General features: G+C 32.1%; 1 protein-coding gene across 1 annotated transcript; it reads left to right on the top strand.

The window, feature by feature from the left end:
- Positions 1 to 5,655: 5,655 nt before the first annotated feature.
- LOC131650338 (secreted RxLR effector protein 161-like) lies at positions 5,656 to 6,426 on the top strand. Its single transcript, XM_058920052.1, has one exon. The coding sequence runs from the start codon at positions 5,656 to 5,658 to the stop codon at positions 6,424 to 6,426; it is 771 nt and encodes a 256-aa protein (XP_058776035.1).
- Positions 6,427 to 12,230: the final 5,804 nt, after the last annotated feature.

The raw sequence follows: 12,230 nt of genomic DNA, 5'->3' as shown, positions 1-12,230 counted from the left end.
ATGTTATCAGTTTGGGTCCCAGGTGCACTAAAGTTCTGATCAGCATTAGGTGGTGCACTAGTGTCAACACTTAGTGGTTGAATATCAAGTATGTCATCCTGCCCATCCAACAAAGCTTCCAAATCCTCAGGAGAAAGACCACAATACATTCTCAGTGCTTCTCTTGAAGTTGTAGAAGCCTGAGTTGGAATTGCACCATCAGGTTTCCCATTGTCAGCTTGCCCACCATCATTTTGCACACTTGCAGCCTGCCCATTTTCAGCTTGCACACCACTTCCATCTTGCACATTTTCATGTGAATTACCAGCCTTGTTAGAGTTAACTGTCTTTTTACTAGGGCCAGCTTTGTTAACTGATCCCTTAGGCCTACCCTGTTTACAACATGAAACAAGTTACAAGAATTATTACATCAGTATTGGTACAAGAATTGGTACATAATTAGTATATAAGTTGCAGTTAATTACCCTTTTCTTTGGTCCTGATACCACAGGTGCAGATTGACTAGCTTGAGTGGTTCTTTCAACAGTTCTTGCTTCTTCACCAGGTACAACCACAACTTGCTTACCCTTCTTACATGTTCTCGCATTATGGCCATATACATGACATATTTTGCATCTGTGAGTTGTGTTTTTCCTTTGCCATCTGCCTTGGGTTGACTCATCTACCTCCCTCCTCCTAAGTTTTTTGGGCCTGCCTGGACCCCTTTTGTATAGTGGTGGTAATATTTCTGGAGCATCAGTCTTGGGCCATTTATTTTGCCCGTTTATGGGTGTGACAACTTCATTATAACAGGACAAATAAGTGGACCTAAAGTAGCACTCACTAACATATTTGATAGGGTCATCTACCTTTTTGTGAATGGCAGCCACAGCATGTCTGCAAGGGATACCCACCAAATCCCAGAAGTTGCATGAACAAGATTTTTTACCTAAATCTACAACAAAACTATCTGTAAACTGGACATGTGTCACCTGGAATTTCAACTGTCCAGCATATGTTGGTAACCAACTAGCACTCTTTTCAATCTCTCTATCTAACCTCCTAAGTGGTTTTGACATCATCTCAAATTTGTAATTCTCTACTTTCTCCCTAAGTGTTGTAAACCTACCCATTAGGTAGTTCCTAATCCATTCAAACATAGTTATAATGGGCTTGTCTCTTTGCATTAGAATGGTAGCATTAAACGACTCACTAAGGTTATTCATTAAAACATCACATTTGGAGTACAATGGAAAAGCATGCTTACACCATTTATGTTTTGGAATTGCATTCACCCACTCAAATGCTTCAGGACTGGCCTCCTTAATCTCCATCATTTTTGCATCATGTGCTTCAAGATATGTAGCCTTGGCAGCAGCCATCATGAGATCTCTGAATAGAGTTCCACCACCAAACTTCTTTTTAAAGTTGGCGTACAAATGCCTTAAGCAGAACCTATGTTCATAAGCAGGGTATTCCTCTTCAAAAACTTGAACAAGTCCCTGACAGAAAATGAAGAACATAAATGACATAAACCATGACAGAACAAGTCAAATGAATAGCATATAGTGCAAAACTGAATTACTCAAATGACTAGCATATAGCATATAGAACATGTACAAGTCAACATGACAGAAACAAGTGTAATTACTTAGTGTGCAAAAAGTTACATATATACCTTTTGTTGGTCTGACATAAAACACCACCTCTTGTCACCAATATCTTCAATGAGAAGCTTCATGAACCAACTCCATGTTTCTTTTGACTCAGTCTCAACAACACCAAATGCAAGGGGTAGATATTGATCATTTGGGTCCCTCCCAACTACAACCAATAAAATTCCACCATACTTGTTCTTAAGATGACAACCATCTAAACCTATGAAGGGTCTACATGATTGTGTAACTGCCTTTTTGGTCCCATCCAAACACATGTAACATTTCTCAAATCTTGGTTGCAACCCTGGCCCAGGAGTGTGAATGTTCAGTTTGAATGTATTTCCTATAGAAGCTCTCTTTAACTCAGCACCATATGACCATAGCATACTATATTGTTTGCTTGCATCACCCTCTACAACTTGTCTTGCCAACTGTCTAGCCTTAAATGCTCTACTACCAGTTATCTCAGTAGAAAACCTAGTTCTAACATCTGCAACAACCTCAGTCAACCTCATCTTAGAATTGTGCCTCAGCCTGTCCAATATCACCTTTGCAACCCATTCAGCCTTTGCATTTTTATTGAAGAACTGCCTGCCACACTTATGCTTAGGAAACAAAGTTTTGATTTTGAATGTGGTTGACCTAAGGACTCTACTACACAAAACAGTATAGTCACAAAGTTTCTTTTCTTTACAAACAACCCTACACCTATTAGCATCATTCTTTGCAAATGCTACCTCCCTACCAATCAAAACATTATGCTCCATAACAGCTTTCTTAAATTGCTTCAAAGATGAGAACTCCATACCTAGCTTGAACTTGAAATCTTTAGTAATTGCATCCTCTTCATTGAACCTGATCACAGGTGGCCTCTCATCACAACTATCATCAGCACCACTATCAAGTTCATCTGTCATGTACTCCTCTTCAATAACATGCTCCTTATCCATCCCACTTGTGATAAATCCAGTCCTGTGTGATTCAGTTTGTGGATGTTTATTCCTAGCAACACCTTGCCTATTGATGCCTTCATCAAGTTCTATATCTGAGTCAAACATTCTCTCTTCTTCACTGTCATTGAAGTGAATATCATCAACTGAATTCTCACTGGGTTCATAATCTTCATCACTTTCCTCAGTATCACTTTCGTGCCCCTTTTATCTTTCTATGAGCCTCTCCATGTAACTCAATTCACTTGGATTAGGTTTGGACTCTGTGTAAATTTCAACATCACACTTCTTGTAGATAGCACAAGTTGTCAATGCAGATGCATCTCCATCGTTAGAAAATGGTTGAAGATCCTTCTCAAACGTCCCATTTTCATGCTTCCACCACATTTTCACTTCAGCCTCGTTGAAAGTATTGTCAATCCCTTTAATTAGGTCACGAGCTTCAAAATAAGACCAGTAGTCTGGGTCTTGACCGTCAAAAGCAAAGACGTTCCCACCTTCGTACCTAATACTCTGGTCTTTTACAAAAGACCCCTTCGTAAAAACGACAACTTTGAATTTCTCCATCCTGCAAAGAGGGTAACATAGACATTAACAAAGTGGTCCACTGTTTGCAATAAAGAGGGTATTGTCGGACAAGTGGGTTACAAACATTACAAAAATCAAAAATCATTAAACAATAGAAACTCACCTTTTGGGACCACTGAAGACGAAAACGTTGACGAAAGAGACTTGAAGATGACAACAACGTTTGACTGTAGCGATTTCTCCTTTAACGGGATGAAGAAGATGATATTTAGGGTTTTCAATTAAAATGTCAAAGGCTCTACAGTAATGAATTTAGGGTTTTCAATTTGATGTTATAGTTGGAATGAAGCTTCTCATTTACACGTATGCTGGTGTTAATCCACGTAGGTCAACGAAAAAAAATCAAAACATAATTAAAAGACACCTGTCCTGCCACGTAGGAATCCGTTAACTCCACTTGACGTTGGGGACTATTGTTGTAGATGGAAAATATTAGGAGGATGCAACATTAAAGGAAATGTTTAGAGGGACTAAACTTGATAATTGCAATATTTACAGGGACCAAAAACATATTTAACCCTAATAATAATAATAATAATAATAATAATAATAATAATAATAATAATAATAATAATAATAATAATAATAATAATAATAATAATAACAACAACAACATGTACCTAAGGGCACATGTTAAGACTTAAATAAAGAAATTTTATCTTGAAAATTGTGTATTGAATTTATTATAAATATATAATTAAATTTATTTTTTATTTTGTTAACGACAAACTTTCTAAGTGTAATTTTTGTGTCTTAAGGAGATGAGTTAGTATTATCAAAATAATAATAATAATAAGGCAGATTTTGGCGATGAGATAAACAATTTGATAGTAATACTTTTTCTTTTTTTTTAATGTAAATTTTTTTTTTGTTGATAATTGTTGGAAATCCAAGTGCAACGTATTCTTGTAAGGAATGAACATTCAACTCAATGGGTTACAAACTTGATGAATGAGCAACCTTGTTCTTAAAAAAAGTAATTAGAACTTTTTAAAGTAATTGCACTTGGGTATATTGATTTGGGATATCGATTCTCTGCCATCAATGGAAAACAAATTCACGCAGTCGTGGTTATATGATCGTTCGATTTTGATTGACCCGTTTATATATTAAAATTAAACCATTCTATTATGATCTAACAGCGGTAAATGTCATGACAGTAGGGGTGATCGTATCCGAATCAATTTAAAAGAAAAACAACAAATCGAACCAATCCAAATCGGAAATCGCAAAAATCGCACGGTTCGGTTTGCGGTTTTCATTTCACAAAACCGAACCTAACCGCATATTTAACTAAACTTTTGAATTTCTGTAATTAATTTATTATATTTCCAATCCAATTGCAATATTGTACACTCACGTCACGTGACTCACTATTACTTCATTCTTCCTTCCTATTCAACATTTCAACTTCATTCTCTGATTTCTCTCTTACTCATTCTAGAGAAGTATTTGGTGTATATGTAGTACTGATAATATTTAGTCCTAAAGTTGTAATGTTGTATTAATATTTAGAACTGAAGTTATCTGATACTTGTATATGTAGTATGTAGTTTATTAGTTAGTATATAGTTTATTAGTATGAAAAACTGTATATAGTATGTAGTATGAATAACTGAAGTTATATTAGTAATTTAGTATGTAGTATATATAAAATACATAGTATGGTACTGTAAAATACATGATACACTTATATGGTAGTAATTTTGGTGCAAAATACATGTATGGAAGAATGAATTATTTTGGTGTAATTAGTATGAAAAACTTCTTTTTAACGGTACTGTAATATATGTAATAAATGTATAGAAGAATGAATTTTTTTTATTTTTTATTTCAGTACATTTTTATTTTATGGTGTAAACCGCAACCCACCGAACCGATCCTAATTGTATTGGTTTGGTTTGGTTTGAATGACTTTTTAAAAATTAACCGAACCAAACCGAACCGCATGCATTTTTATCTTGCGGTTAGGATGACTTTTATATTCAAAATCGAACAAATCTGCACCGCGAACACCCCTACATGACAGTGTAATTGTGGCAAAATATCAACTGCAACAAATCTAATTTCGTTGATTTATTAAATATGAATACTCTGTTCAAATGAAGCGTGTCAAATAAAATTAGACTAGTGTATGGCCATTTACGTTTACCATTCATTTAGTGAATGATAATTTTAAAATTAACTAGAATAATCAATTTTTGAATCAAAATTTTAATGTTTAGGGTTTGGCTATGCAATGGTGTTGAGAACTTATAAAAATGTCTAAGTGATAATTCGGATCCTAGAGTATAATTTAATCATGGTAATATAAATTAAAATAATTATTTTTTAGGATCAACTTTTAAGTTTTAAAAAAAATTGATTAGAATAATTGATTTTTGTCATAGAAAAAATCAATTTATAGAGTTCAAAGGAAATATGTGCTTGATCTCATATCTGATGCTGGTATCCTTGGTGCCAAGCCTTGTGCCACACCCATGCAACCTCACCTAGAACTTCATCAATCCTTTGGTAAACCAATTTCTGAACCTTCTACTTATAGAAGGCTGCTTGGTAGCTTGTTATATCTTACACACACTCGTCCAGAAATAGCTTATACTGTGAGCAAACTCTCCCAATTTCTTGCAACTCCCACTGACAAACACATGCTTGCTGCTATTCATGTCTTAAAATACCTCAAGAACCATCCTGGTCAAGGGCTTCTCTTTAAATCCAATTATGCCCTACGTTTAACTGGCTTTTCTGATTCAGACTGGGGGGCTTGTCCTGACACACGACGCTCTACCTCCGGCATTTGCTTCTTTCTTGGTGATTCTCTCATTAGCTGGAAGAGCAAGAAACAAGCAGTCATCTCCAAATCATCTTCTGAGGCTGAATATCGAGCATTAGCACATGCAACATGTGAAGGCAGATGGCTGACTTTGCTCCTTCATGATTTCCATTTATCTTCCACTTCACCTATCATCCTTTATTGTGACAATAAGTCAGCTATGCACATTGCTGCGAACCCTGTGTTCCATGAACGTACAAAGCATATTGAGATTGATTGTCACGTTGTACGTGAACGTGTTCTTGATGGAACCATCCATTTGATGCCTGTCACGACACATGAACAAGTGGCTGGCATTTTCACTAAATCTCTCCATTTGCGTTCCAAGCTTGGAATATTTGATATTCATTCCAGCTTGAGGGGGGCTGTGAATGATACAGTTATAGAAGAAGGTTCCACGTGTACTAAATCTAACTAACTATGTAGAGTTAGTTAGTTTGTTATTAGTTTGTTAATCAGTTAGCATAGTTAGTTACATCACACTAGCTAAGCTATATAAGATCCTTTGTAACCTTCACTACTCCTTGAGATGAATAATATAGAACTTGCACTTTCTCTTCTTCTTCTTCTTCATGCATCTTATGCTTTCTTCTCATTCATCAATGGCTGCCATGAGCTTCCATGTTCATAAGATTGCATGTTCACATAGAATCCATATGCACAGAGGCAGGGAGGGAAACTCAGATTGATCTAAGCACAATGAACTTTGAAGAGCCATTGAAGAAAAAGCAGGTTCTTGAGGGTGCATATTCTTTGCAACAATTGCTTCCTAAATCTGAAGTCATATCTCGAGCCCTCGATTGAAAGCAAAAGTCGTTTTGTTTGAGTTGGGAATGAAGAAATCTCCACCAGTGAATATGGCGATTGAAGAGATAAAGGTAAGAAACAATCTTCATATTCATGATGATCTTTGAATGTGAATGGAAATCATGGCCACTCTTATTCGAAAATCCTCATTTTATGTACATGCTTCGCAAACATTTTATATTTAATAAACATTCTGATTATGGTGATATGTTTCTCTAATTCCCTTCCTAATTGTGGCTGGTCTGCCTCTTACATATGGTGCATTCTAGTTGCGCTCTAGTGAGAAGTTTGAGAATATAATCAAATTTAATTTGCCAACTCCATTTCAAGAGGACATTTTACTTTATATTTTAAGTTCAGTTTGTATTAGTGGTATTCTCTGCATCGGCCAAGTTACTCGTAGAGGAGTGGTAAATTACTGCCGAGCTCAAGCTAATGTTGTTGTAGACATCTGATGAAAAAACAAACAAATCATGTTAAATATAATTGAGTAGAAGAAAGAACTGAAAAAGCTTTATCTTTATGGTCATCATGTTTCTGGTTAATGTTGTGTCTGATTTAACTTTGGAGCACTAACGTGGCTGAGAACCTGTTTTTGTTTGCAGGCCACATTCCATGAATGCTAAACCCTGTTTGGTTTCTGGATACAACTCTTGGTCCTGAAGTAAGCAGCTGGTCACTGCATTGCTATTATGAAAAATTCATATTGAGCAGCAGAGCTCAAAACAAGGATAGAAAAACAATAAAACTTAGAAAAAGTTTGTTCATGATTTAAACGTATTCTTATTCTTAATAAACTTAGTCTTATTATATATAAAGTTGACATATATTGAGTAAGATAACCTTTTTATATTTCATTATGGACTCCATTTACAGTTGGAACCTATCATATACTTTTAGTAAGTTCATCTATAGTTTTGTTTCATATATAAAAATGTTGAATATTAATTAATTTCAAAGAAAAGAAACATGCTCCCAATGAATAATTCCTGAATACAAAAATTAATTTTCCATGATATATATATGTATTTAAAATTAAATTAAGTTTTTTTTTTACGATAATTTAATGTTTATATATTTAATTTAAATCAAATACTAGTATTATTAAAATTTATTATGTCATTCTATAATTTTAATAATAGTGCCACAAATTTTTTATTGGCAAATTTGATCAAGGACTTTTTTTGTAAGTTCTTTTTATTTTTATTTTTATATTTTTATATTCTATAAGTACTGTATGCCTTTTTAAATATAAATTATGTGTAAACATTTTCTTTCAATATTTAAAAATATGAACAGAGTTTTACGGGTAAAATAAAATACATATGAACAAGTCATTTTATTTCATTACAAAATTTATCTATAATATAAGAAAACAAATGTATCTGGAAAACTCATTTTTGTCCTTTGTTATAAATTTGCCACCTATTAATTTCAAGGTTAAATTGTGTCCAAATAATACTTTTTGTGACTAAATAATGACATTGTCCAATGGGAACTATATATTTTGCATTTTATCAAACTATTGTGTGTCAAAAAGTAACTTTTAGTGACAACTTTTTGCTATTGTCCAATTTGAATGAAAATATTATCTTTTGCTTGCATATGATGTGGTTCTATGTGCAGAAAAAATTAATTTTGAAATTCAAATCTATACAAAATGCATCTTCCCAAGAAACACTTTTTTCTAAAGTTACTTTCTGTCAATATAATCATTCTCATAAAGCAAACTTTATCTCTTAACTCTACCATATCTCTTCACAACTTTTTGCTTTCTCATCCTTTCTTCTCCATGTCTTTCATACTGTTGCTTTTTTCTACCCATTCCTTTCCTCTCTCGTCTTCTTTTCTTCTCCCTTTCTTCACTGCTTTTTAGTTCTCAAACATTTTCCATGATATACTTTTTTTCTTACTGGCCATTAAACTTCTATTTTGTTCTTATTACATTATACAAATATGTTACCTAATAATCTGATATACTTTTTCAATTTTACAAAACATAATTTTTCCCTTTTTCCCTTAGCCGATTAATTATGTTCCCTCGTCTTTCTCTTCCTTCTACAAACCTTCATTTCATCATTCCTACTTATTTCAACTGTTTCTAATCTCATCTTGATGTTTTTCAGGCAACAGAGCTTTTGGTATGCCGATTAAGCATGTTTCCCCGTCTTTTTCTTCCTTCTGCAACCACATCAATCATTCAACAACTCAGAGTAGAGAAAAGCAACAACAAAATCGGGGAGATTAAGAAAGTTCAACCATTATAAAACCGACGTCCGCTGTATCTTTCCAGTGAAGTACTCTCAGCGACCGCACCTTCTGCTCACCGTAAATGTCATTCGTACAATTTTAGATCCGCTGCCGATCAGTATTCTTGATAGAGGTATTTGTCCCTACTTTATGTAGAAAGAGAACATAGTAGATTATTTTGATGGAAGTGATGATATGATGGTCAAATAAAGTATCCTAATACCTGCTGGGAGGCTGGGAATGTTGGTCGGGATAAGCTTAAGAAATATGAAACGGGTTCACACATTGAAGAAAATATTGTGGCAGGTAATCATAATAAAATTGAAGTTCAAGAAGCTTCTTTGGTTTTTCAGGTTGGATTTTTCCAAATCCATTTATAGCATATTCATGAGTTTTGTTCTAACTTCTAATTGTAATATGGAATTTGACATTTAGTTAATATGAAGTGACTCAATGTGCATATGTTTAGTAAAAATTAACCGATGTACCTCTTGATTAAAAAATAAGTGTGCTGCTATATTTCCTAAAGGGTTTGTAAATTTTTCTTCCTTAATGAGAATATTAGAATAATGTTTATTATAAGTAAAATTTATAATAATGTTTTATTACTTTTTGTGTTCCATGGAACACCGGCTGTCGGTGGTAATTTTAGTGAACAAAATTTTTTTTGTTAAATTTTTTAGTGAACAATTAATTAATTTAAAAAATAATTATAGTAAATTATTCTTTCTTTTATGCATTTAATTTCTATAACATATTTTTTGATATATTCAATTAATTTTGTTTTTCAATATTCATGAAAAATGGTGATATTATAGCGTATCATATCAGTACCCGTGCAGTGTAAACGCACGGATAATCATACCAAAATTCGTGTGAACGCACAGATTATTTTTATTTAAAAACATAGGGTTAATACTACTTTACCCCCTGCCATATAAGCGAGATTCGGTTTACCCCCCTCTAAAAAAAAAAATTTATTGGACAAACCTTGTAAAATAAAGATTCCATCAAATTTGACCCTGATCAGTTTTTTTGGCCAAGATTCTTAGAATCTTGCCTACGTGGCATTTTTGGTAGTGCTGACTGTACAGCACATTGCTTATGTGGCATAGTCAGCACTGCCACGTGGAATTTATTTATTTTTTAATTTTTTTTTTGAAAAATTTTTTTATTAATTTTTTTTTAATAAAAATTTAATATTTTTTTAAAATTTTTTTATTAATTTTTTTAAATTTTTTTTTAAAAAAAAAATTAATATTTTTTTTACGTTTTTATTATATATAAATTATAAAAAAATTGAAAAAGAATTATAAAAAATTGGAAAAATTAAAAAAAATTTACGTTTTTATTAATTTTTTTTTATATTTTTTTTTCCAAAATTGTTTTACTGTTTTTTTTTATTATTTTTAAAATTTATTTTTATTATATATAAATTCGCAGGTATTTTCAAATCCGTAGGTAAATCCACAGGTATTGTCAAATTCGCAGGTAAATCCGCATGTATTTTTAAAGGTAAATCCGCAGGTAATTTTAAATTCGTAGTTAAATCCGCAAGTATTGTCAAATCCGCAGGTATTTTTAAATCCGTAGGTAAATCCGCAGGTATTGTCAAATTCGTAGGTAAATCCGCAGGTATTGTCAAATTCGCAGGTAAATTCGCAGGTATTGTCAAATTCGTAGGTAAATCCGCAGGTAAATTCGCAGGTAAATCCCCAGGTATTGTCAAATTCGTAGGTAAATCCGCAGGTATTGTCAAATCCGTTGGTGAATCCGCAAGTATTTTTAAATCCGTACGTAAATCCGCAGGTACTGTCAAATATTTTTTAAAAACGTAAAAAAATATTAAATATTTTTTTTAAAAAAAATTAATTTTAAAAAAAAAATTAATTTTTAAAAAAAAAATTAATTTTTAAAAAAAATATATTAATTTTTAAAAAAAATATATTAATTTTAAAAAAAAAATTCAAAAAAAATTTAAAAAAAAAATAAATTCCACGTGGCAGTGCTGACTGTGCCACATTGCTTATGTGTTGTACAGTCAGCACTACCAAAAATGCCAGTAGGCAAGATTCTAAGAATCTTGGCCAAAAAAACTGATCAGGGTCAATATTGATGGAATCTTTATTTTGCAAGGTTTGTCCAATAAGTTTTTTTTTTAGAGGGGGGTAAACCGAATTTCGCTTATATGGCAGGGGGTAAAGTAGTATTAACCCAAAAAAATAAAAGTAAAACTTATCTACTTTTTTTCATCTTTTATATTTTAAAACATAATCCAAAATTTAATAGCTACAATATTAAACTTAATTTTTTTATACCATTCTTTTTTTGAACTTTTATGTAAAATTAATTGTCTACTGATTTTCAACTAATTCTAATTTTAAATATTTATTTGTCTCATTTATTAAACTTTTTTTTATTTATTTTTCACAATTGTTATTTACACAGTATTTATTTAATACTATTTCTCAACAATAGTAGTTTTTAAATACTTATACAATTATCTTACAATCTATTTTTTTTTTAATATTTTGATATTTTTTAATTTGTTTGAGTTCTCATAACAAATGATAACAATTCAGCGGTCCACAGTGGTACCTGTGCGAACGCACGGGTATCCCACTAGTTTTATAAATGTTTCTAGTGTTTTTATATGTGGCCGGAGAGTGTTGTGTCGGTTAATTATTAGTAATTAAAAAAGTTAAAATATACTGAAATAAGTGATTATGTCAAGAGTATAACCGATTTACCCATTCACAGAAATCAGTTATTAAATTTTAGTTTTGAATTTGTTACTTTATCTCAAGAGATAATACTATTATTGGTTAATACAAATGATAATTTTCACTCTCAACGGTACTTTCTAATTCTCTCAGTCACTCTCTCCCTTTTCACATCAATTACTCCATTATCAGCAACTTTGTGATTTTACATTCTAACAGCATCTTATTAAAATTCAATTTAATTTTGACTTTTAATTTCTACAAATTTCTTTTAATTAATACCTCTAAAAAAAACATTAAATGAAGAAATAATAGAATGGAAGATATTTGTCATTAAGAGATAGATATGGAAGAAGGTATATAATGATATTTCATATTTACACAATTTGGAATAGAAAGATCAGTAAACAAAAACAATTTTTCTTCTATTTGGCAAACTAAT

This window comes from Vicia villosa, linkage group LG2 (genome assembly GCF_029867415.1).
Source record: "Vicia villosa cultivar HV-30 ecotype Madison, WI linkage group LG2, Vvil1.0, whole genome shotgun sequence".
Taxonomy (NCBI): domain Eukaryota; kingdom Viridiplantae; phylum Streptophyta; class Magnoliopsida; order Fabales; family Fabaceae; genus Vicia; species Vicia villosa.
Note: the sequence above shows the minus strand (reverse complement) of the source record. Positions and strands in the feature narration are given on the sequence as shown.

Bases quoted from the DNA above. Each gene is read 5' to 3' on its own strand.
- LOC131650338 (XM_058920052.1), top strand. From the start codon at position 5,656: ATGCAACCTCACCTAGAACTTCATCAATCCTTTGGTAAACCAATTTCT.